The sequence below is a fragment of the Anopheles gambiae genome, chromosome X (assembly GCF_943734735.2).
Source record: "Anopheles gambiae chromosome X, idAnoGambNW_F1_1, whole genome shotgun sequence".
Classification (NCBI taxonomy): domain Eukaryota; kingdom Metazoa; phylum Arthropoda; class Insecta; order Diptera; family Culicidae; genus Anopheles; species Anopheles gambiae.
Genome location: NC_064600.1, coordinates 7,787,592 through 7,814,092, shown reverse-complemented (window position 1 = coordinate 7,814,092; position 26,501 = coordinate 7,787,592). Strand labels below are relative to the sequence as shown.

Sequence of the window (26,501 nt, the reverse complement as noted above, 5' to 3'; positions counted from 1 at the left end):
TTTTTTTTTTTATTTTAGCAATGCCGGTATACCATAATTAGAACATATCGTACATAAATGATTCTGCCTTTTTCATTTGCAATCCTTTTCCTAATTAAAAAAGAAAGAAAGAGAGACCACCAATACTTCTTCTTTAGTTCACTCGAGAGCTTCGCCGACTTGTCATCCGAGTGGTCGTCGTTTGTGTAGCTGAGTTTATCGAACACCGTTCTACACTTCAACCTCCCCCAGTAGATCTCTGCCTACAACTGTTGCGTTTTTTGCGAGTTTTACATTTGAATGTTTGGGCATGGCATTTTTTGTCGTTCTTGCATGCTTCCAAAGCACTCTGCTCGGCTTATGTCAATAGGTGTAGCTTCACACCAACAGGTGACGCTACCGCGGGCATCTTTAACCTTTGTTGGTGGGGCACAACAAGCAATAAGTAGCAAAAACTCGCATATGTTCCGCCCAAACTGAAGAAAATTTCCAGCTGAGTTAATAAAGTCAAGCAGGACAAAAAATATCTCACATATACATCAAGCAGAACAAACAACCACACACACACAAAACTGGAAAGGCTTAGCGCATGAACGCTTCCAGCCGAATAGTGCGATTTATTGTCATTTGTGCGAACATTTCTAACCAGATTTTCATGCTTTCCTTGATCTTTCATTCGCGCGCATCAAGATAAGAGGGAAACGAGTGGAAAAGAACGAGAGACAGACAGCCGGAAAGAGCGAATATCGGCAAAGATGCATTGTAAAATTAGCTCAGAACAACGCCTGTTGGGCGTGTTCTGCTTACGGCTGCGTGGTATATAAAACCCCAAAGTCCTGTGTCCTTCATCAGTCAAGTTCGATCTTTGCTACGAACAGGCCACTGGAAGGAAGTCTGTACAAGACATTCTGACAAGTGTCTACAAATAGTGCGTGTCCAGTATCATCAGCCCGCAACAAAGCCGAAAACCATTGCAATGCGCTTCTTTGTGGTGAGTTACTGAAAGGGGAAAAACATAGTGACTTTGGGGCCAATTCTATTCGGGTTGAGTCTGCCGAGGGTCGCGTCACCATTCAACCAGCGCTCTGCTACGGAGTGCATCATCAATCAATCGTGTTTGCAAACGGAGCCAGAAGTTCGGACATTTCTGGAAAGAGACTACTTGGAAGGAGAAGTTGCTAATTGCTGGATGTTTGGGTTCATTTTAGCAACCGCAATGCCGCTCCATGTGCGAAATTCTGTGCCGTCTCTAATGTTCCAATTTCTTCTCCCCTGTGCGTTCTTGCTCTCTAGGTTATAGCCGCCTGCCTGGCCGTAGCGTCGGCCGATATCGGGCTCGACCTGCGTCAGGGAGCATCGGCCGGAAGCAGCAGCTACGCCGGTAGCCAAGGCGCAGTGAACATCGATTACGCACCCGCCCTTTTCGAGGACTCCGTCGTCGGTGGAGCTGCATCCGGTGCCAGTGCCCGCTCGTTCGGTGGAGCCAGCTCGTTCGGTGGAGCCGGCTCGTACGGCGGCGCGTCCTCCGGAGCGTCCAGCGGCGCCTACGCAGGCGCTGCCAGCGGTGCTGACTACAATGCCGGCTACCAGGCGGGACTTCGTGCCGGTGCTTCTGCGTCTGCCGGTTCGTCCGCATCTGCCGGATCATTCGGTGGCGCCGTAACCCGTTTCGGTTCGATTGCTGGATCTAACGCTAACAGCTTCGCTGGTAGCGGTAGCTCGTCCGGATCTAACAGCTTCTCCGGTAGCGGCGCGTTCGGCTCGTCTTCGGCCGGTGCATCCGCCTTTGCCCAGGCCAAGACGCAGGTCCGCTATGCCGCCCCGGTGGTCCTGAAGAACTTCTACTACCACGTCGCGCCGGAGGAGCCGCAGGCCGAGGCCGGAGCCAAAACGCTCACCATCACGCCCCGCAAGCACTACAAGGTCATCTTCATCAAGGCCCCGTCTGCCAGCGCCAACGCCGGTGCATCGTCCCAGGCCGCCAGCCAAACGGAGGAGAAGACGCTCGTCTACGTGCTCGTCAACAAGCCCGCCAAGGCACAGGCCACTAGCGAGGCCGAGGCAAGCTCTTACTCCTCTGGCAAGCCGGAGGTGTACTTCATCAAGTACCAGGGTGCTCAGGCTCAGGCTCAGGCTGGCGCTATTGCTGGAGCAGTTGGTGGACAGTCTGGATCGTTTGCCGACGCTCAGTCCAACGCTGGTGTTTCATACGATGCCGGTTTCGGTGGTGCCTCTGGTTTTGGTGGTGCCTCTGGTTTCGGTGGTGCCTCTGGATTTGGTGCTGGTGCCGGATCGTCTTCATTCGCGAATTCCGCCTCATCGGCCAATGTTGGCACTGACTTTGTTGACTTCGGTGCACGCAGCGGTGTGTCGGTTGGCTCGGTCGGAAGCAGCGGATACAACGCCGGCTACACTGCCGGCTACACCGCGGCCGCTACCGGTGGACTCGCAGTTACGCCCTCGTACGACTCCGTGGCCGTCGGTGCTAATGCTGGCGCTGGTAGCAGTGTCGTGTATTAAACCCAGATGGCACACGAGAACTAACCGAGCCCAAAGCGTCTGTGTTCAGCCTCAGCCGGACTAGCCTTCAGCGGCAGTAACGGTGCAGCTGCGCAGCTGCATTACTCCACGCAACCGAACAGCAACATTGGAAAATGGACAATCACGAATCGGGCAGATTTGATTCAGCACGCATGAGTCGACCTGACGACTGCGTCATGTAACTAGTACCTTTAACGTAGCATTCTTCCCTGCCCCAGCATTCCTTTGCCTCTTCCTCTCAGTCATCGGACTGTTCCTCTCCCATTTCTACTTTAAACGTAAGCAACGTAAGATAGGTTTATTTTTCCCTCGAACACCGTCGAACGATAAACACGTGAGTGACAGTAACGAACTAGCAGAATGGCGAATTTTGTGCGAACGTATAGTGAGAAGAAGCCAGCGATTGTATCTTAAGAAAAGTGTATCCAAACACGTACGCACACACGCACGCACACATTTATATACATACACATATACGTAGACGTTTGATGACAAACGTCGGTAATAACAAACAAAACATGGAATGAAATGAAAAGAATAAAAATCGATCGTCAGAATGAAACTCCATCCGCTTCCGCATACTGATGCGTATGATGACGTCATAATCATGTTGCGCTCCGTCGCACTCTTGCTTTTTCCAATTCTTCCGATTCGGCGCAACAGCCGGGGTCGGGATAGAGCAGTTTTGCGGGACGCTGGCTTGACAATCAGTAAAATGAACGGATATCGGTCTACGTGGGACTTAAATGATTTTGGAAGTCAATCTCGCCTTCTATGTCCTGCTTGCTCTGTGAAAACAGAATTCGTGAATGTTTTCGAAAAGCTCATTTCATTTTCAATCATTTACATTTTGATACCTATTGAAGCTTCCCATAACAAAATTTCATAAGAAAATGACACGTTGCTTCTCTCCATGGGTTTAGCTCTCCAATGATTTAGTGCTCCCAAGATTAGCTGTAAAGCAAGGTCATACCGACTAAGATTGATACACCGAATAAGCAGATCACTCTCATATCCATTACAGGAATCAGACGGCAGCTTTTAGTGATTAGTTTTCCAAATATCTCCATAGGTGAAAGTACTATTTCTAAGGACACCTGAATGGAGTAGAGACAGGAGAGGTTAGCGCAAGTGGCAATACAAGCCAATTATAGCAACACTAACCATAGCAATTGGCCGGTCTGGTGGTATAGTCGTCAACTCGTACGACGTAACAACATGCCCGTCATGGGTTCTAGTCCCGAATAGACCGTGCCCCCATAAGTAGGACTGACTATCCTGCTATGGTAACAATAAGTCATTGAAAGCCAAGCTCACTTCACTAGTGGGTACAGGCAGGCCTTGACGGTTGTTGTGCCAAAGAAGAAGAAGAAGAACCATAGCAATGGTGCAGACAACGAGGTGCCCCCAGCATCTCGGAATAAGATTTTCCAGCGCCATCAAGAAGCTTAAGAGCAAGTCTGCTGGCAGCGATAGACTGACTGGTGACCAAAGTCTTCATGATGGGGTCGGAGAGGCGTACCGTTGAAATGCATCAGCTGATCGTACGAATCTGGGAGCAGCAAAAACTACCGGAGGATTTGAAGCTGGGTGTCATTCACACAGACTGCAAAAAAGGCGACAGGATGGAATGCTTAAATTTTCGAGCCATCACAGTCTTCAATGTCATCTATCAGATGCTGTCCCAGATGATGTTATCTAGACTTGCGTCCCTAGGTACAAATATCGTCGGCACATACAATGCTGGATTTGTTTACTAAATGTTTACTCTTTGAAAGATCCTCCAATAATACGAAGAGTGCCAGATCCCTACACACTACATGTTCATCGACTTCAAGGCAGTCGATATCATAACAACAAATAAGCTATGGAACATCATGCAGCGGAACCATTTTGATGGGAAGTTGATTCGGCTGTTAAAAGCCACCATGAACGGGGTGCAGTGCAAGGTAAAAGTATCGAACGTGATGTACGAAACGTTCGAATCTCTCAGCAATATTAGGCAAGATGACAGACTCTCCAGTATGCTCGTAATATCATTTTGGAAGGTGTAATTCGAAGCGCGGCGCTAGGTAACGATATCTTTTGCACTATATTTTACGGTTCTCTCCAATATTATGGCTTCGCAAATGACATCGACATCGGCGACAAGACCATTGCGAAGGTGTGTGAGCCGTTACCCCTACTCAAACTTGTAGCAGCAAGAGTTGGATTGAGACTTCAAGTAGACGAAGACGAAGAACCTGCTTGCTGAAAGTTCAGCCGGTGATGGGTTCCAACTGGGGGGCAGTGTATTAGTAGACGGCAACAACCGGGAGATGGTAGATGAGTTCTGCTATCTTGTCGTTACTTCGGACAACGAAATCCGGAGACGCATTGTGCAGGGACATCGTGCATCCCATGGGCTAAACTATCTCATGAGATTCAGAAGAATTCGAGACCGCAAGAAATGTGAGATATATCGCACGTTGGTTCGTCCGGTGGTCCTCTATTCCCACGAGTCCTGAACCATACGAGCAAAGCGGCATTGTAGTACGTCAATTTAGGATTTTTGATTTAATAAAAATTGATTGGACTTACTTTACTGCTTTTTGTTTTTGGATTTGAGAATCATTTAGCTCATTTCTTTCTGTACGGTTCATGGACATGAATCATATATAGAAATTTCTAAAGTTGTGAATGTTTGCCCGCGGGTGGAGGTGCATATATCTAAATGATCTGCATAAGCAAAGCGTTTTGATGATTTCATTGGGTGGATCCGATGAGAATAAATTAGAAAGGTTTCACAAAACACGATGGATGACAAAATATTATCCTATAGTAAGCCGATCTGAGGACTGTACGGGGAAGCAGATGATAATTTCATATGAATCTAGCAATTTTGGTTCGACAGAAAATATCCATAGAATGTAGAATTACAGGAAGCGTCGGTACTAAAAGATTTTATACAAGATCACGAGATTACTTAACAAAGTACAAGTTCTTCATACAATGCTCAATTTTCACTGTTTTAAGCTTATGAGTACAGAAAGAAAAATGTATAAATCTTAATATCTTAAAATCCTCCGGTTTGAGTAAGATCAATTAATCTAGTATAATACAACTTTTAAAAATGACACATCGATTATTTTTGAATGTGGTTTATACGACATTAATTGATCTTACTCAAACCGAAAGACTATCAAGATACAAGCGCCACAATTATGAATCTATTTAGAGACGCTAGAATTGCACTGCACCCCGTTCATGGTGGCCTCTAACAGCCGAATCAACTTCTCAGCAAAATTGGTTCTTTATTTGGCATTTGAGTTGTTTCTGTTCTTTAGTTAACGAATACGGCTTATGTCGTTCCTCTTGAAAAAGGTTGTATCTTACACATTTTATCATTTGCGTATCCGTCGTTCCCGATGCCTAATTTGTCGATCGTCGTTCTACACCTCAACCTCCCCCAGTAGATCTCTGCCTACAACTGTTGCGTTTTTTTTTTGCGAGTCTTATATTTAAATATTTGGGCATGGCATTTTTTGTCGTTCTTGCATGCTTCCAAAGCACTCTGCTCGGCTTATGTCAATAGGTGTAGCTTCACACCAACAGGTGACGCTACCGCAAGCATCTTTAACCTTTGTTGGTGGGGCACAACAAGCAATAAGTAGCAAAAACTCGCATATGTTCCGCCCAAACTGAAGAAAATTTCCAGCTGGGTTAGTGAAGACAAGCAGGACAAAAATATCTTACGTATATAATACACAAAAAAATAACCCACACACACACACACACAAAACTGGAAAGGCTTTTCGCATGAACGCTTCCAGCCGAATAGTGCGATTTATTGCCATTTGTGCGAACATTTCTAACCAGATTTTCATGCTTTCCTTGATCTTTCATTCGCGCGCATCAAGATAAGAGGGAAACGAGTGGAAAAGAACGAGAGACAGACAGCCGGAAAGAGCGAATATCGGCAAAGATGCATTGTAAAATTAGCTCAGAACAACGCCTGTTGGGCGTGTTCTGCTTGCGGCTACGTGGTATATAAAACCCCAAAGTCCTGTGTCCTTCATCAGTCAAGTTCGATCTTTGCTACGAACAGGCCACTGGAAGGAAATCTGTCCAAGACATTCTGACAAGTGTGTACTAATAGTGCGTGTCCAGTATCATCAGCCCGCAACAAAGCCGAAAACCATTGCAATGCGCTTCTTTGTGGTGAGTTACTGAGAGGGGAAAAACACACATACACACAGTGACTTTGGGGCCAATTCTATTCGGGTTGTGTCTGCCGAGCGTCGCGTCACCATTCAACCAGCGCTCTGCTACGGAGTGCATCATCAATCAATCGTGTTTGCAAACGGAGCCAGAAGTTCGGACATTTCTGGAAAGAGACTACTTGGAAGGAGAAGTTGCTAATTGCTGGATGTTTGGGTTCATTTTAGCAACCGCAATGCCGCTCCATGTGCGAAGTTCTGTGGCATCTCTAATGTTCCAATTTCTTCTCCCCTGTGCGTTCTTGCTCTCTAGGTTATAGCCGCCTGTCTGGCCGTAGCGTCGGCCGATATCGGGCTCGACCTGCGTCAGGGAGCATCGGCCGGAAGCAGCAGCTACGCCGGTAGCCAAGGCGCAGTGAACATCGATTACGCACCCGCCCTTTTCGAGGACTCCGTCGTCGGTGGAGCTGCATCCGGTGCCAGTGGCCGCTCGTTCGGTGGAGCCAGCTCGTTCGGTGGAGCCGGCTCGTACGGCGGCGCGTCCTCCGGAGCGTCCAGCGGCGCCTACGCAGGCGCTGCCAGCGGTGCTGACTACAATGCCGGCTACCAGGCGGGACTTCGTGCCGGTGCTTCTGCGTCTGCCGGTTCGTCCGCATCTGCCGGATCATTCGGTGGCGCCGTAACCCGTTTCGGTTCGATTGCTGGATCTAACGCTAACAGCTTCGCTGGTAGCGGTAGCTCGTCCGGATCTAACAGCTTCTCCGGTAGCGGCGCGTTCGGCTCGTCTTCGGCCGGTGCATCCGCCTTTGCCCAGGCCAAGACGCAGGTCCGCTATGCCGCCCCGGTGGTCCTGAAGAACTTCTACTACCACGTCGCGCCGGAGGAGCCGCAGGCCGAGGCCGGAGCCAAAACGCTCACCATCACGCCCCGCAAGCACTACAAGGTCATCTTCATCAAGGCCCCGTCTGCCAGCGCCAACGCCGGTGCATCGTCCCAGGCCGCCAGCCAAACGGAGGAGAAGACGCTCGTCTACGTGCTCGTCAACAAGCCCGCCAAGGCACAGGCCACTAGCGAGGCCGAGGCAAGCTCTTACTCCTCTGGCAAGCCGGAGGTGTACTTCATCAAGTACCAGGGTGCTCAGGCTCAGGCTCAGGCTGGCGCTATTGCTGGAGCAGTTGGTGGACAGTCTGGATCGTTTGCCGACGCTCAGTCCAACGCTGGTGTTTCATACGATGCCGGTTTCGGTGGTGCCTCTGGTTTTGGTGGTGCCTCTGGTTTCGGTGGTGCCTCTGGATTTGGTGCTGGTGCCGGATCGTCTTCATTCGCGAATTCCGCCTCATCGGCCAATGTTGGCACTGACTTTGTTGACTTCGGTGCACGCAGCGGTGTGTCGGTTGGCTCGGTCGGAAGCAGCGGATACAACGCCGGCTACACTGCCGGCTACACCGCGGCCGCTACCGGTGGACTCGCAGTTACGCCCTCGTACGACTCCGTGGCCGTCGGTGCTAATGCTGGCGCTGGTAGCAGTGTCGTGTATTAAACCCAGATGGCACACGAGAACTAACCGAGCCCAAAGCGTCTGTGTTCAGCCTCAGCCGGACTAGCCTTCAGCGGCAGTAACGGTGCAGCTGCGCAGCTGCATTACTCCACGCAACCGAACAGCAACATTGGAAAATGGACAATCACGAATCGGGCAGATTTGATTCAGCACGCATGAGTCGACCTGACGACTGCGTCATGTAACTAGTACCTTTAACGTAGCATTCTTCCCTGCCCCAGCATTCCTTTGCCTCTTCCTCTCAGTCATCGGACTGTTCCTCTCCCATTTCTACTTTAAACGTAAGCAACGTAAGATAGGTTTATTTTTCCCTCGAGCACCGTCGAACGATAAACACGTGAGTGACAGTAACGAACTAGCAGAATGGCGAATTTTGTGCGAACGTATAGTGAGAAGAAGCCAGCGATTGTATCTTAAGAAAAGTGTATCCAAACACGTACGCACACACGCACGCACACATTTATATACATACACATATACGTAGACGTTTGATGACAAACGTCGGTAATAACAAACAAAACATGGAATGAAATGAAAAGAATAAAAATCGATCGTCAGAATGAAACTCCATCCGCTTCCGCATACTGATGCGTATGATGACGTCATAATCATGTTGCGCTCCGTCGCACTCTTGCTTTTTCCAATTCTTCCGATTCGGCGCAACAGCCGGGGTCGGGATAGAGCAGTTTTGCGGGACGCTGGCTTGACAATCAGTAAAATGAACGGATATCGGTCTACGTGGGACTTAAATGATTTTGGAAGTCAATCTCGCCTTCTATGTCCTGCTTGCTCTGTGAAAACAGAATTCGTGAATGTTTTCGAAAAGCTCATTTCATTTTCAATCATTTACATTTTGATACCTATTGAAGCTTCCCATAACAAAATTTCATAAGAAAATGACACGTTGCTTCTCTCCATGGGTTTAGCTCTCCAATGATTTAGTGCTCCCAAGATTAGCTGTAAAGCAAGGTCATACCGACTAAGATTGATACACCGAATAAGCAGATCACTCTCATATCCATTACAGGAATCAGACGGCAGCTTTTAGTGATTAGTTTTCCAAATATCTCCATAGGTGAAAGTACTATTTCTAAGGACACCTGAATGGAGTAGAGACAGGAGAGGTTAGCGCAAGTGGCAATACAAGCCAATTATAGCAACACTAACCATAGCAATTGGCCGGTCTGGTGGTATAGTCGTCAACTCGTACGACGTAACAACATGCCCGTCATGGGTTCTAGTCCCGAATAGACCGTGCCCCCATAAGTAGGACTGACTATCCTGCTATGGTAACAATAAGTCATTGAAAGCCAAGCTCACTTCACTAGTGGGTACAGGCAGGCCTTGACGGTTGTTGTGCCAAAGAAGAAGAAGAAGAACCATAGCAATGGTGCAGACAACGAGGTGCCCCCAGCATCTCGGAATAAGATTTTCCAGCGCCATCAAGAAGCTTAAGAGCAAGTCTGCTGGCAGCGATAGACTGACTGGTGACCAAAGTCTTCATGATGGGGTCGGAGAGGCGTACCGTTGAAATGCATCAGCTGATCGTACGAATCTGGGAGCAGCAAAAACTACCGGAGGATTTGAAGCTGGGTGTCATTCACACAGACTGCAAAAAAGGCGACAGGATGGAATGCTTAAATTTTCGAGCCATCACAGTCTTCAATGTCATCTATCAGATGCTGTCCCAGATGATGTTATCTAGACTTGCGTCCCTAGGTACAAATATCGTCGGCACATACAATGCTGGATTTGTTTACTAAATGTTTACTCTTTGAAAGATCCTCCAATAATACGAAGAGTGCCAGATCCCTACACACTACATGTTCATCGACTTCAAGGCAGTCGATATCATAACAACAAATAAGCTATGGAACATCATGCAGCGGAACCATTTTGATGGGAAGTTGATTCGGCTGTTAAAAGCCACCATGAACGGGGTGCAGTGCAAGGTAAAAGTATCGAACGTGATGTACGAAACGTTCGAATCTCTCAGCAATATTAGGCAAGATGACAGACTCTCCAGTATGCTCGTAATATCATTTTGGAAGGTGTAATTCGAAGCGCGGCGCTAGGTAACGATATCTTTTGCACTATATTTTACGGTTCTCTCCAATATTATGGCTTCGCAAATGACATCGACATCGGCGACAAGACCATTGCGAAGGTGTGTGAGCCGTTACCCCTACTCAAACTTGTAGCAGCAAGAGTTGGATTGAGACTTCAAGTAGACGAAGACGAAGAACCTGCTTGCTGAAAGTTCAGCCGGTGATGGGTTCCAACTGGGGGGCAGTGTATTAGTAGACGGCAACAACCGGGAGATGGTAGATGAGTTCTGCTATCTTGTCGTTACTTCGGACAACGACATCAGCAACGAAATCCGGAGACGCATTGTGCAGGGACATCGTGCATCCCATGGGCTAAACTATCTCATGAGATTCAGAAGAATTCGAGACCGCAAGAAATGTGAGATATATCGCACGTTGGTTCGTCCGGTGGTCCTCTATTCCCACGAGTCCTGAACCATACGAGCAAAGCGGCATTGTAGTACGTCAATTTAGGATTTTTGATTTAATAAAAATTATAATAGCGTGCCGCACAAACAAACATAGATCATTCATATGATTGGACTTACTTTACTGCTTTTTGTGTTTGGATTTGAGAATCATTTAGCTCATTTCTTTCTGTACGTTTCATGGACATGAATCATATATAGAAATTTCTAAAGTTGTGAATGTTTGCCCGCGGGTGGAGGTGCATATATCTAAATGATCTGCATAAGCAAAGCGTTTTGATGATTTCATTGGGTGGATCCGATGTGAATAAATTAGAACGGTTTCACAAAACGCGATGGATGACAAAATATTATCCTATAGTAAGCCGATCTGAGGACTGTACGGGGAAGCAGATGATAATTTCATATGAATCTAGCAATTTTGGTTCGACAGAAAATATCCATAGAATGTAGAATTACAGGAAGCGTCGGTACTAAAAGATTTTATACAAGATCACGAGATTACTTAACAAAGTACAAGTTCTTCATACAATGCTCAATTTTCACTGTTTTAAGCTTATGAGTACAGAAAGAAAAATGTATAAATCTTAATATCTTAAAATCCTCCGGTTTGAGTAAGATCAATTAATCTAGTATAATACAACTTTTAAAAATGACACATCGATTATTTTTGAATGTGGTTTATACGACATTAATTGATCTTACTCAAACCGAAAGACTATCAAGATACAAGCGCCACAATTATGAATCTATTTAGAGACGCTAGAATTGCACTGCACCCCGTTCATGGTGGCCTCTAACAGCCGAATCAACTTCTCAGCAAAATTGGTTCTTTATTTGGCATTTGAGTTGTTTCTGTTCTTTATTTAACGAATACGGCATATGTCGTTCCTCTTGAAAAATGTTGTATCTTACACATTTTATCATTTTCGTATCCGTCGTTCCCGATGCCTAATTTGTCGATCGTCGTTCTACACCTCAACCTCCCCCAGTAGATCTCTGCCTACAACTGTTGCGTTTTTTTTGCGAGTCTTATATTTAAATATTTGGGCATGGCATTTTTTGTCGTTCTTGCATGCTTCCAAAGCACTCTGCTCGGCTTATGTCAATAGGTGTAGCTTCACACCAACAGGTGACGCTACCGCGGGCATTTTTAATATTTGTTGGTGGGGCACAACAAGCAATAAGTAGCAAAAACTCGCATATGTTCCGCCCAAACTGAAGAAAATTTCCAGCTGGGTTAGTGAAGACAAGCAGGACAAAAATATCTTACGTATATAATACACAAAAAAACAACCCACACACACACTAAACTGGAAAGGCTTTTCGCATGAACGCTTCCAGCCGAATAGTGCGATTTATTGCCATTTGTGCGAACATTTCTAACCAGATTTTCATGCTTTCCTTGATCTTTCATTCGCGCGCATCAAGATAAGAGGGAAACGAGTGGAAAAGAACGAGAGACAGACAGCCGGAAAGAGCGAATATCGGCAAAGATGCATTGTAAAATTAGCTCAGAACAACGCCTGTTGGGCGTGTTCTGCTTACGGCTGCGTGGTATATAAAACCCCAAAGTCCTGTGTCCTTCATCAGTCAAGTTCGATCTTTGCTACGAACAGGCCACTGGAAGGAAGTCTGTACAAGACATTCTGACAAGTGTCTACAAATAGTGCGTGTCCAGTATCATCAGCCCGCAACAAAGCCGAAAACCATTGCAATGCGCTTCTTTGTGGTGAGTTACTGAAAGGGGAAAAACATAGTGACTTTGGGGCCAATTCTATTCGGGTTGAGTCTGCCGAGGGTCGCGTCACCATTCAACCAGCGCTCTGCTACGGAGTGCATCATCAATCAATCGTGTTTGCAAACGGAGCCAGAAGTGTGGACATTTCTGGAAAGAGACTACTTGGAAGGAGAAGTTGCTAATTGCTGGATGTTTGGGTTCATTTTAGCAACCGCAATGCCGCTCCATGTGCGAAATTCTGTGCCGTCTCTAATGTTCCAATTTCTTCTCCCCTGTGCGTTCTTGCTCTCTAGGTTATAGCCGCCTGCCTGGCCGTAGCGTCGGCCGATATCGGGCTCGACCTGCGTCAGGGAGCATCGGCCGGAAGCAGCAGCTACGCCGGTAGCCAAGGCGCAGTGAACATCGATTACGCACCCGCCCTTTTCGAGGACTCCGTCGTCGGTGGAGCTGCATCCGGTGCCAGTGCCCGCTCGTTCGGTGGAGCCAGCTCGTTCGGTGGAGCCGGCTCGTACGGCGGCGCGTCCTCCGGAGCGTCCAGCGGCGCCTACGCAGGCGCTGCCAGCGGTGCTGACTACAATGCCGGCTACCAGGCGGGACTTCGTGCCGGTGCTTCTGCGTCTGCCGGTTCGTCCGCATCTGCCGGATCATTCGGTGGCGCCGTAACCCGTTTCGGTTCGATTGCTGGATCTAACGCTAACAGCTTCGCCGGTAGCGGCAGCTCGGCCGGATCTAACAGCTTCTCCGGTAGCGGCGCGTTCGGCTCGTCTTCGGCCGGTGCATCCGCCTTTGCCCAGGCCAAGACGCAGGTCCGTTATGCCGCCCCGGTGGTCCTGAAGAACTTCTACTACCACGTCGCGCCGGAGGAGCCGCAGGCCGAGGCCGGAGCCAAAACGCTCACCATCACGCCCCGCAAGCACTACAAGGTCATCTTCATCAAGGCCCCGTCTGCCAGCGCCAACGCCGGTGCATCGTCCCAGGCCGCCAGCCAAACGGAGGAGAAGACGCTCGTCTACGTGCTCGTCAACAAGCCCGCCAAGGCACAGGCCACTAGCGAGGCCGAGGCAAGCTCTTACTCCTCTGGCAAGCCGGAGGTGTACTTCATCAAGTACCAGGGTGCTCAGGCTCAGGCTCAGGCTGGCGCTATTGCTGGAGCAGTTGGTGGACAGTCTGGATCGTTTGCCGACGCTCAGTCCAACGCTGGTGTTTCATACGATGCCGGTTTCGGTGGTGCCTCTGGTTTTGGTGGTGCCTCTGGTTTCGGTGGTGCCTCTGGATTTGGTGCTGGTGCCGGATCGTCTTCATTCGCGAATTCCGCCTCATCGGCCAATGTTGGCACTGACTTTGTTGACTTCGGTGCACGCAGCGGTGTGTCGGTTGGCTCGGTCGGAAGCAGCGGATACAACGCCGGCTACACTGCCGGCTACACCGCGGCCGCTACCGGTGGACTCGCAGTTACGCCCTCGTACGACTCCGTGGCCGTCGGTGCTAATGCTGGCGCTGGTAGCAGTGTCGTGTATTAAACCCAGATGGCACACGAGAACTAACCGAGCCCAAAGCGTCTGTGTTCAGCCTCAGCCGGACTAGCCTTCAGCGGCAGTAACGGTGCAGCTGCGCAGCTGCATTACTCCACGCAACCGAACAGCAACATTGGAAAATGGACAATCACGAATCGGGCAGATTTGATTCAGCACGCATGAGTCGACCTGACGACTGCGTCATGTAACTAGTACCTTTAACGTAGCATTCTTCCCTGCCCCAGCATTCCTTTGCCTCTTCCTCTCAGTCATCGGACTGTTCCTCTCCCATTTCTACTTTAAACGTAAGCAACGTAAGATAGGTTTATTTTTCCCTCGAGCACCGTCGAACGATAAACACGTGAGTGACAGTAACGAACTAGCAGAATGGCGAATTTTGTGCGAACGTATAGTGAGAAGAAGCCAGCGATTGTATCTTAAGAAAAGTGTATCCAAACACGTACGCACACACGCACGCACACATTTATATACATACACATATACGTAGACGTTTGATGACAAACGTCGGTAATAACAAACAAAAAATGGAATGAAATGATAAGAATAAAAATCGATCGTCAGAATGAAACTCCATCCGCTTCCGCATACTGATGCGTATGATGACGTCATAATCATGTTGCGCTCCGTCGCACTCTTGCTTTTTCCAATTCTTCCGATTCGGCGCAACAGCCGGGGTCGGGATAGAGCAGTTTTGCGGGACGCTGGCTTGACAATCAGTAAAATGAACGGATATCGGTCTACGTGGGACTTAAAGGATTTTGGAAGTCAATCTCGCCTTCTATGTCCTGCTTGCTCTGTGAAAACAGAATTGGTGAATGTTTTCGAAAAGCTCATTTCATTTTCAATCATTTACATTTTGATAAATTTCAGAGCTTCAGCTATCAACAACGCATAGGACATAGAGCCTCGTTAATTTTGACGCTTTTCTGGTGCTTGCTTAGGAAATAGTCTCTGTTTTACATTCATTCATGTTTTTTTCTTCCTATTAGTAACGTATTTCTGTTTTATTTTGTTAATGTGTACCGACGGTTTCAGGTGCGTGGATGTCCGCTGAGAATGCCTGTATGAGAATGGACTATATGAGGAATAAAAGGATCATATCATTTGAATTTGAACTAATTTTGTTTGGAAAGAATAGATCCATATAGTATCGTTTACAGGAAGCATCGATTATAAAAGATTTCAAACGAGATCTCTGGATTAAGCTTATCGTTAAAATCAATATGTAGGCGATAGCCCTAATTACAGACAAAAACAAAATTCATTTACAATCAGAATTAGAAAACTGAAATATTTGAAAGAAAGGTGACTTACACCTGAAAACTCTTCTGGTTGATGAGATCAATTGAAATTATTTTAAAACAGCTTTCAAAAAGACACATATGCAAATTTGGAAAGTTGTTTTAAACGGCATTAAATGATTTTATTCTATCCCACAGACTATTAAGACGTAATCAATACAAAAATTTATCTATTCAGGGATCAATCAAATAGACTCCATATTAGGCTCTTCAACTGTTTCATTTCTTTTTTTTTATTGTCGTATTTCTGATTCTTAAAACAACGGTAAGCATTACCCTTCCCTCGATTCGCTTCAAATTTGAAACATCATCTCAGCCAAGCAGATGTCGTCGGAGGACACTATCACTAGTATTATGAAACGTTTTTGGTGGGGATCAACAAAAAATATGTAGCGAACACAAAAACTGGAAAGGATCTCCGCACTAACACATCCAGCGGAAAAACGAGCGCGCTCGATTTATTGTCATTGAGTGGAATATCTCCAGCCACATTTGTATGCGTTTCATGGTCGCGCTTCGAGATAAACGTTAAACGTGTTAAACAGAGCAAGAGAGACAGCGCTTTTTCAAAAAAAACTGTGACATGCTTTTGCTAAAAATACTAAAATTAGCTAAGGACAACATCTTTTTGGCGTTTTCTGCAAAAAGCCGCGTGTATATAAAACGCCTAAGTCCTCTTTCCTTCACCAGTCAAGTTCGATCTTTTCTACGAACAGACCACTGGAAGGAAGTCTGTCCAAGACATTCTGACAAGTGTCTACTAATAGTGCGTATCCAGTATCATCAGCCCGCAACAAAGCCGAAAACCATTGCAATGCGCTTCTTTGTGGTGAGTTACTGAAAGGGGAAAAACATAGTGACTTTGGGGCCAATTCTATTCGGGTTGAGTCTGCCGAGCGTCGCGTCACCATTCAACCAGCACTCTGCTACGGAGTGCATCATCAATCAATCGTGTTTGCAAACGGAGCCAGAAGTGTGGACATTTCTGAAAAGAGACTATTTGGAAGGAAAAGTTGCTAATTGCTGGATGTTTGGGTTCATTTTAGCAACCGCAATGCCGCTCCATGTGCGAAGTTCTGTGGCATCTCTAATGTTCCAATTTCTTCTCCCCTGTGCGTTCTAACTCTCTAGGTTATAGCCGCCTGTCTGGCCGTAGCGTCGGCCGATATCGGGCTCGACCTGCGTCAGGGAGCATCGGCCGGAAGCAGCAGCTACGCCGGTAGCCAAGGCGCAGTGAACATCGATTACGCACCCGCCCTTTTCGAGGACTCCGTCGTCGGTGGAGCTGCATCCGATGCCAGTGGCCGCTCGTTCGGTGGAGCCGGGTCGTACGGCGGCGCGTCCTCCGGAGCGTCCAGCAATGCTTACGCAGGCGCTGCCAGCGGTGTACAATACAACCAGGCGGGACTTTTTGGCGGTGCTGGTGCATCTGCCGATTCGTCTGCATCGGCCGGCTCATTCGGTGGGGCCGGTTCATTCGCAGGATCCAACGCTAACAGCTTCTCCAGTAGTGGCGCGTTCGGCTCGTCTTCGGCCGGTGCATCCGCCTTTGCCCAGACCAAGACGGAGGTCCGCTATGCCGCCCCAGTGATCAAGAAGAACTTCTACTACCACGTAGCGCAGGACGATACGATCGCTGAAACCGAAACCAACACCCTCACCATCACGCCCCGCAAGCACTACAAGGTCATCTTCATCAAGGCCCCGTCTGCCAGTGCCAACGCCGGTGCATCGTCCAAGGCAGCCAGCCAAACGGAAGAGAAGACGATCGTCTACGTGCTCGTCAACAAGCCGGCTAAGGCAAACGCCACTAGTGAGGCCGAGGCAAGCTCTTACTACTCTGGCAAGCCGGAGGTATACTTCGTCAAGTACCAGGGTGCTCAGGCTACCTCTAGTTCAAGCTCTAAATCGCAATCGGGTGGATCGATTGCCATCAGCGATGCCAATGCTGTCGCTGGTGCAAATGCTATCTCTGGCGCTGGAGTCAATGCTTACTCTGGCGCTGTTGCCAATGCTTACTCTGGCACTGGGGCTGGATCCCGTGGTGCCGGTATCATCACTGGTGCAAATTCACTCGCTAATGCTGGTGCATTGGCCGGAAACAGTGGATACAACTCTGTCGGAGCTTCTGCCCAAGCTGCTGCCCAATCCACTACCGGAGGACTGGCATTTACGCCCTAGTATGGCCCGCACACAGGAAGTAAGCGATCCCGAGGCGTCTGTGTTCAGCCTCAACGGCAGGAACGATGCAGCATTACTCAAGGAAATCGAACAGTCACATTGAAAAACCGAACAAGTACGAATCGCACAGATTTGACTCAAACCAGAAGTAATGAGTCGAGCTAACGGCTTCGTGATGTAACTAGTACCTTTCGAGTAGAGCTTTTCCCTCTACACGTATTCCTTTGCCTCTTCCTCTTAGTCATCGTGATCAGGGCTTTTCCTCTCCCTTTGTACATTAAACGTAAGCAACGTAAGATAGGTTTATTTTTCCCTTGAGCGCCGTTGAACGATCTGGACGTGAGTGACAGTAACGGTTTAGTAGAATGGAGTTTTGTGTGTACGTATAGTGAGAAGAAGCCAGCAATTGTATCATAATAAAAGCGTATCCACACAAACGCGCACAGACAAAATGATTTATTTTCTAGATATTCCTAGATGTTTGATGACAACCGTTGATGGCCAAACAAAGTACAAACGAAATGAAAAGATTGAAGTAATCATCGATTGTAAAAATGCTATTCCAATCATTTTCACACACTTCAGCGTATGAGAACATCATACTCATTTTATGATTCATTACAGTGTCGCCTTTTAGATACATAAGGGTCTCTTTTTTAAATCTTCGACATATGTCTCCCTCCCTGTCAAGAACTGTTTATTTATTTATTTATTTATTTATTACGATACAAATATCCGCCTCAGAGGGCTAAATATAGGGAAACTTACTGACTAAAACTTAAAATTAATGATAACAAACAAATACTTAAATCTAACTAGACAAACATATACTAGACAGCAAGCAATTTGTAACACAGCCAACACACGTAAAATGAAAGAATTAGGATGGGGAAACAAAAAGGGAGTCAAAGAACTGAAGGAAGAGGGGGCGAAGGGATTGAGGGGGAATATGAAAATCAAACACACCAGAGGCACTGTTGAAGCGATGGAGGGATCGAAAAAACGGATCATTGGTGCCATACAGCGTTCTTCTCGACGGGATTTGAAGGAAATCGCGGCGTCGAAGAAAGCGAGCAGGCGCGTACAGCGGTATTCTGTTAAGAAGTGAAGGACAATCAATCTCGTTCCGAAGCAAACCACTGATAAGCAAAGCTTGAGAAGCAGAGCGACGATCATGCAGTGTCATCAATCCAAGCATACGGTATAGGACTTCATAAGGGGGAAGAGAAGCACCCGATTGCCCTAAAAGACGCCTAATGGCAATACGGGTGAATCTGCGTTGAACACTTTCAACCCTTTCAATCCATACCGAGCTGACCGGGCACCACACAATGCTAGCATATTCTAAAATAGGGCGGACTAAGCTACAGAAAAGGGCTTTGAGGCATATAGGGTCACGCACATCATTTGCCATAGCACAAATCATTCCTAGTACACTATTGGCATGGTTAATGGTACGCTCAATATGATGATTGAATGACAGCTTTGCATTAAGGTGAACCCCAAGATCACGAATGACATTAACACGATTTAATACAACAGAGTTTAGTGAATAATTATGAGACAACACATTTAAGCTCCGAGAGAAAGATATACAAGCACATTTATCGATACACAAGGAGAGAAAGTTAGCAGAACACCAAGAGGAGAAGGAGTCTAACAGACATTGGAGAGAGACACATGAATTAGAGTCAGTGATAGGACAAAATATTTTTAAATCATCTGCAAACATAAGGAAGGAATTGGATGGAAGAACAGAGCACACATCATTGACAAATAAAATAAAAAGTAAAGGACTCAAGACACTACCCTGGGGTACACCCGACGAACAATGAAACTCATAAGAAAACCCGTCATTCAATTTAACACAACAAAAACGATTCGATAGAAATGATACGGGGCGATAGAACTGTTGACGGGGCGTTACTGTTTGCGAAATATGTGCCAGGAATTTCCAGTTCGTACGTGGGGCATTAGATCCAGCTAATCTGACAAATGCAATAATAGATAAATCCAGCTGATGAAATGAACATCATTATCTCACAATTCAGATGTCGTCTGCAATATCATCTAATAAAAGCTTCTGGGCAATTGGTAATTATCAAGTAAGACAAAACCTCAAAACGCAAATTACGTGGTCATGTCGAACTATACAGCCTACAAAGACTTAATAATACCACACAAGTACATGAAGCGTAGCTACAACACACTCTGAAATGAGTTTATCGAAGTCAAACCAAGGTTATCAAAGTGAAACATTTTGTTAGAATCGGATTACCTCACATATTGAGAATTGATCTTAATAAATAAAATATCATCAAATCATCAAATGATTGACTGAGCATTTTCGGCCACGTTACTACATTATACAATTCATGCATAATACGAAATTAGTTTCATCTTTAACTTCTACCTAAATTTCAACAAACCTATCAAAGAACTCTAGGATCGATCAACGTTTCCCAAAAATCGGTAACAATATGTTTATATAATTTGGCTCTTTACTCCGGCAAGTTTGCCGTTCACTGGATTCCTGGCCAGCCCTTTCAACTGATGGATTCGATCAAATCCGACCTTGGCCTTGTAGGAACGTTTGAACAAGTTCTACTGGAAATGCATCAACATAAACTCAACATGGGCTCTTATATATAGGTAATATATAAGTCACTGAAAGCCGAGCCCACTAGTGGTACAGGCAGGCCTTGACCGACAGCGATTGTTGTGCGAAAGAAGAAGAAGAAACTCTGGATGTTCAATGCTCCCGAAAACTAAAACTGCTGTTCCCCAAGTGTCCTTAAATTGCTAGGAAACTCTTCCCAACACTTTCAAACAGCAAAAGAAATGAGGGAGTAGAGCACTTGCCTAGAATATGACATGTTATTAAGACTTCTTTCTGTTTGCAAAATGAATTAACCTTGATGGATGAAACATGAACATGAACATAGAGGTATGATTAGTGATCTTGCTTGAGAAAGTTCAGCTATAAATTTAGCCATATCTAGCTATTGACGAAGTGGTCCAGTCAGACAACTATTACATTTATTATCTTTTTATTTAATATCTCAGTTTTGGTGCATCATAGATGGTTTGAACTACACTCTGTCTGAAAAGATGAAGGAAAAGATATTAATTAGTAGCATATAAGCCAATTGAAGTATTACTAGAAATCGTTGTTCAAAACGGAAATTACGAAAACGTGAGCCAACATTACTCAGGAAGAAAGCAGGAGTCAAGAGCTTACAAAGAAGTAAATCAAATAATGTGTTAGTTGTTTACTAAAATAGAATGTATTGTATTGTTATCAAAGCATTTCAATCGGACTTACTGGTTAGTATGTGCAGATAGTTGAAAGTGCCCCACTTCTGAATGAGCTAAGCTTTACTTATTTCGTTTCCCATAATCAGAGTATAACAAACTATGCTGAATCTATACAATATTACTACTTCTTCGGTTCGCTCGACATCTTAGATGACATCTCACTCAAGGACACGTGGTTCATGTTTCCCAATTTGTCGATCGTCATTCTTCGTTTCAGGAGTTCAGGTCAAACAGATATCAGCCTACAGCAGTTCGAAGCTTTTGTGTGTGTTAGATAAAAATGCTTTTTATTTCGTTTCCAACGCACACTTCTCGCCAAAAAGGTGAACAAAGTTGGATGACGCTACCGCTAGTATCTCGAATGGTGGGGATCAACCAGAAATAAGTAGCAAGCTACGCACATATTACAGGCGGACAAATCGCAGAAATGAAGAGTATTTCCCCCTACAAAATGTCACACATACAGTGGTGCGCAAAATAGTACCACACTCCTTTGTAATGGTTGTAATTAAGAAAGGCAATATGTTATTTTCTTTTAACTCTTGTGTACACTTCAAATGCAAAGAAAATTCATAAGTGGAAGTAAAATAATCTTATTTTATTCGTTTCAAAACTTAAAACAAAACACTATGCTGGAGGGACGATCTGGTTGGGAAACGATTCGGAGCAGCAACGGTAGTAGTGTACTACTGGCTAATTTTATTGCTTTGCAAAGTTCTTTTCATGTTATTTATGTTCTTTTCTATCCGTAAACCTGCTCTGGCTAGGACTTTACAGCAAAAACAGCGCTTTCGCACGCGTTTACTTACCTCAATATCCATTATTTTATAGTAACCTTTCTGTTCTTTGATAAGTGTTTTACCTTTGTTTTCAATTTTCTGTGAGCATTTTCGTTCGGATAATGACGCTCACACCTTGCGAATCGCTCAGGATTTTGAAACAATACTATACAATGTTCACGCAACAAATTGATGAAAATTACACACAAACTAACAATAAACAATTCGCAACGAAAGAGTACAAATAGAGAGTTAGTCAAAGAGAAATAGTATTTCAGACTATTGTTCACGAATACTGCTACTGTTTATATCCGCAAATAGAAGCTGCATACATTGTTCACGCACCAATGCGGCACTCTCGATCTGAACACGACTGTATCTACCTGCAAAAAGGCTGGAAAGGTTTTCCGCACTAATACATCCATCGGAATAGCGCGCGCGCTCGATGTATTGCCATTGAGCCGAACGTCTCTAGCCACATTTTTATGCATTTCATTGTCTTCCATTCTCGCGCATCATGATATGATAGAAACGAGTTAAAACAGAGCAAGATAGGCAGCGCTTTAAAAAAAATCAAAAGATGCTTTTGCTAAAAATACTAAAATTAGCTAAGGACACCATCTTTTTGGTGTTTTCTGCAAAAAGCCGCGTGTATATAAAACGCCTAAGTCCTGTTTCCTTCACCAGTCAAGCTCGATAGTTGTTACGAACAAGCCACTGGAAGGAAGTCTGCCAGAGACATTCTGACAAGTGTGTACTAGTAGTGTGTGGCTAGTATCGTCGTCTCGCATAAGCCAAAACCTTTGAAATGCGCTTCTTTGTGGTGAGTGGGACATTGAATATATTAAATTTTAGTCAATTCAACTATGATCTGCTGAGTATCGCGTCACCATTTAACAAGTGCTCTGATGTAGAGCATCATCAATCAATCGTGTTTACGTCGTTAGCCAGAAGCTTAACCCTTCTGGAAACACAACCAAATAACAATCAACTATTTTCTGAATGATTGAAGCAACATCTTCAGTATTCTGTGGTCAATTCTAATGTCTCACTATCTTTTCTGGATGCCTAATTTCTAGGTTCTAGCCACCTGCCTTGCCGTAGCGTCGGCCGATATAGGGCTCAAGCTGCGCCAGGGAGCAGCGGCCGGTAGCAGCAGCTACGCCGGTAGCCAAGGTGCAGTGACCATCGATTACGCACCCACCGTCTTCGAAGACACGGTCGTCGATGGAGCTGCATCCGATGCCAGTGGCCGCTCGTTCGGTGGAGCCGGGTCGTACGGCGGCGCGTCCTCCGGAGCGTCCAGCAATGCTTACGCAGGCGCTGCCAGCGGTGTACAATACAACCAGGCGGGACTTTTTGGCGGTGCTGGTGCATCTGCCGATTCGTCTGCATCGGCCGGCTCATTCGGTGGGGCCGGTTCATTCGCAGGATCCAACGCTAACAGCTTCGCCAGTAGTGGCGCGTTCGGCTCTTCTTCGGCCGGTGCATCCGCCTTTGCCCAGACCAAGACGGAGGTCCGCTATGCCGCCCCAGTGATCAAGAAGAACTTCTACTACCACGTAGCGCAGGACGATACGATCGCTGAAAGCGAAACCAACACCCTCACCATCACGCCCCGCAAGCACTACAAGGTCATCTTCATCAAGGCCCCGTCTGCCAGTGCCAACGCCGGTGCATCGTCCAAGGCAGCCAGCCAAACGGAAGAGAAGACGATCGTCTACGTGCTCGTCAACAAGCCGGCTAAGGCAAACGCCACTAGTGAGGCCGAGGCAAGCTCTTACTTCTCTGGCAAGCCGGAGGTATACTTCGTCAAGTACCAGGGTGCTCAGGCTACCTCTAGTTCAAGCTCTAAATCGCAATCGGGTGGATCGATTGCCATCAGCGATGCCAATGCTGTCGCTGGTGCAAATGCTATCTCTGGCGCTGGAGCCAATGCTTACTCTGGCGCTCGTGCCAATGCTTACTCTGGCGCTGGTGCCAATGCTTACTCTGGCACTGGGGCTGGATCCCGTGGTGCCGGTATCATCACTGGTGCAAATTCACTCGCTAATGCTGGTGCTTTGGCCGGAAACAGCGGATACAACTCTGTCGGAGCTTCTGCCCAAGCTGCTGCCCAATCCACTGCCGGAGGACTGGCATTTACGCCCTAGTATGGCCCGCACACAGGAAGTAAGTGATCCCGAGGCGTCTGTGTTCAGCCTCAACGGCAGGAACGATGCAGCATTACTCAAGGAAATCGAACAGTCACATTGAAAAACCGAACAAGTACGAATCGCACAGATTTGACTCAAACCAGAAGTAATGAGTCGAGCTGACGGCTTCGTGATGTAACTAGTACCTTTCGAGTAGAGCTTTTCCCTCTACACGTATTCCTTTGCCTCTTCCTCTTAGTCATCGTGATCAGGGCTTTTCCTCTCCCTTTGTACATTAAACGTAAGCAACGTAAGATAGGTTTATTTTTCCCTTGAGCGCCGTCGAACGATCTGGACGTGAGTGACAGTAACGGTTTAGTAGAATGGAGTTTTGTGTGTACGTATAGTGAGAAGAAGCCAGCAATTGTATCATAATAAAAGCGTATCCACACAAACGCGCACAGACAAAATGATTTATTTTCTAGATATTCCTAGATGTTTGATGACAACCGTTGATGGCCAAACAAAGTACAAACGAAATGAAAAGATTGAAGTAATCATCGATTGTAAAAATGCTATTCCAATCATTTTCACACACTTCAGCGTATGAGAACATCATACTCATTTTATGATTCGTTACAGTATCGCCTTTTAGATACATAAGGGTCTCTTTTTTAAATCTTCGACATATGTCTCCCTCCCTGTCAAGAACTGTTGACGGGGCGTTACTGTTTGCGAAATATGTGCCAGGAATTTCCAGTTCGTACGTGGGGCATTAGATCCAGCTAATCTGACAAATGCAATGATAGATAAATCCAGCTGATGAAATGAACATCATTATCTCACAATTCAGATGTCGTCTGCAATATCATCTATTAAAAGCTTCTGGGCAATAACCAGTCTAAATGTAGATGGATTCTTTCTGATAAACCTGCAAACTTATAGTTATTGTAATGTTACTAGTACGCTGTATGAATTGGTAATTATCAAGTAAGACAAAACCTCAAAACGCGAATTACGTGGTCATGTCGAACTATACAGCCTACAAAGACTTAATAATACCACACAAGTACATGAAGCGTAGCTACAACACACTCTGAAATGAGTTTATCGAAGTCAAACCAAGGTTATCAAAGTGAAACATTTTGTTAAAATCGGATTACCTCACATATTGAGAATTGATCTTAATAAATAAAATATCATCAAATCGTCAAATGATTGACTGAGCATTTTCGGCCACGTTACTACATTATACAATTCATGCATAATACGAAATTAGTTTCATCTTTAACTTCTACCTAAATTTCAACAAACCTATCAAAGAACTCTAGGATCGATCAACGTTTCCCAAAAATCGGTAACAATATGTTTATATAATTTGGCTCTTTACTCCGGCAAGTTTGCCGTTCACTGGATTCCTGGCCAGCCCTTTCAACTGATGGATTCGATCAAATCCGACCTTGGCCTTGTAGGAACGTTTGAACAAGTTCTACTGGAAATGCATCAACATAAACTCAACATGGGCTCTTATATATAGGTAATATATAAGTCACTGAAAGCCGAGCCCACTAGTGGTACAGGCAGGCCTTGACCGACAGCGATTGTTGTGCGAAAGAAGAAGAAGAAACTCTGGATGTTCAATGCTCCCGAAAACTAAAACTGCTGTTCCCCAAGTGTCCTTAAATTGCTAGGAAACTCTTCCCAACACTTTCAAACAGCAAAAGAAATGAGGGAGTAGAGCACTTGCCTAGAATATGACATGTTATTAAGACTTCTTTCTGTTTGCAAAATGAATTAACCTTGATGGATGAAACATGAACATGAACATAGAGGTATGATTAGTGATCTTGCTTGAGAAAGTTCAGCTATAAATTTAGCCATATCTAGCTATTGACGAAGTGGTCCAGTCAGACAACTATTACATTTATTATCTTTTTATTTAATATCTCAGTTTTGGTGCATCATAGATGGTTTGAACTACACTCTGTCTGAAAAGATGAAGGAAAAGATATTAATTAGTAGCATATAAGCCAATTGAAGTATTACTAGAAATCGTTGTTCAAAACGGAAATTACGAAAACGTGAGCCAACATTACTCAGGAAGAAAGCAGGAGTCAAGAGCTTACAAAGAAGTAAATCAAATAATGTGTTAGTTGTTTACTAAAATAGAATGTATTGTATTGTTATCAAAGCATTTCAATCGGACTTACTGGTTAGTATGTGCAGATAGTTGAAAGTGCCCCACTTCTGAATGAGCTAAGCTTTACTTATTTCGTTTCCCATAATCAGAGTATAACAAACTATGCTGAATCTATACAATATTACTACTTCTTCGGTTCGCTCGACATCTTAGATGACATCTCACTCAAGGACACGTGGTTCATGTTTCCCAATTTGTCGATCGTCATTCTTCGTTTCAGGAGTTCAGGTCAAACAGATATCAGCCTACAGCAGTTCGAAGCTTTTGTGTGTGTTAGATAAAAATGCTTTTTATTTCGTTTCCAACGCACACTTCTCGCCAAAAAGGTGAACAAAGTTGGATGACGCTACCGCTAGTATCTCGAATGGTGGGGATCAACCAGAAATAAGTAGCAAGCTACGCACATATTACAGGCGGACAAATCGCAGAAATGAAGAGTATTTCCCCCTACAAAATGTCACACATACAGTGGTGCGCAAAATAGTACCACACTCCTTTGTAATGGTTGTAATTAAGAAA

General features: G+C 45.6%; 5 protein-coding genes across 5 annotated transcripts; all 5 read left to right on the top strand.

Annotated features, from left to right (window-relative positions):
* The first annotated feature begins 819 nt into the window (after window positions 1–819).
* LOC133393093 (fibroin heavy chain-like) lies at window positions 820–3,082 on the top strand. The gene is made up of 2 exons (XM_061656526.1): window positions 820–970; window positions 1,273–3,082. The coding sequence occupies exons 1-2, from the start codon at window positions 956–958 to the stop codon at window positions 2,497–2,499; spliced, it is 1,242 nt and encodes a 413-aa protein (XP_061512510.1). The 5' UTR covers window positions 820–955; the 3' UTR covers window positions 2,500–3,082.
* A 3,526-nt stretch (window positions 3,083–6,608) lies between these two features.
* On the top strand, window positions 6,609–8,842 carry LOC133393083 (fibroin heavy chain-like). Its single transcript, XM_061656437.1, has 2 exons — window positions 6,609–6,720; window positions 7,033–8,842. Exons 1-2 carry the CDS (start codon window positions 6,706–6,708, stop codon window positions 8,257–8,259), a joined length of 1,242 nt encoding a protein of 413 aa, XP_061512421.1. The 5' UTR covers window positions 6,609–6,705; the 3' UTR covers window positions 8,260–8,842.
* Window positions 8,843–12,367: 3,525 nt separating this feature from the next.
* LOC11176116 (fibroin heavy chain) lies at window positions 12,368–14,636 on the top strand. Its single transcript, XM_003436948.2, has 2 exons — window positions 12,368–12,524; window positions 12,827–14,636. The coding sequence occupies exons 1-2, from the start codon at window positions 12,510–12,512 to the stop codon at window positions 14,051–14,053; spliced, it is 1,242 nt and encodes a 413-aa protein (XP_003436996.2). The 5' UTR covers window positions 12,368–12,509; the 3' UTR covers window positions 14,054–14,636.
* Window positions 14,637–16,052: 1,416 nt separating this feature from the next.
* Window positions 16,053–18,002, top strand: LOC11175865 (fibroin heavy chain). Its single transcript, XM_003436947.2, has 2 exons — window positions 16,053–16,198; window positions 16,501–18,002. Exons 1-2 carry the CDS (start codon window positions 16,184–16,186, stop codon window positions 17,548–17,550), a joined length of 1,065 nt encoding a protein of 354 aa, XP_003436995.2. The 5' UTR covers window positions 16,053–16,183; the 3' UTR covers window positions 17,551–18,002.
* Window positions 18,003–22,345: 4,343 nt separating this feature from the next.
* LOC11175699 (fibroin heavy chain) lies at window positions 22,346–24,255 on the top strand. The gene is made up of 2 exons (XM_003436946.2): window positions 22,346–22,470; window positions 22,727–24,255. Exons 1-2 carry the CDS (start codon window positions 22,456–22,458, stop codon window positions 23,798–23,800), a joined length of 1,089 nt encoding a protein of 362 aa, XP_003436994.2. The 5' UTR covers window positions 22,346–22,455; the 3' UTR covers window positions 23,801–24,255.
* The last annotated feature ends 2,246 nt before the right edge of the window (window positions 24,256–26,501 follow it).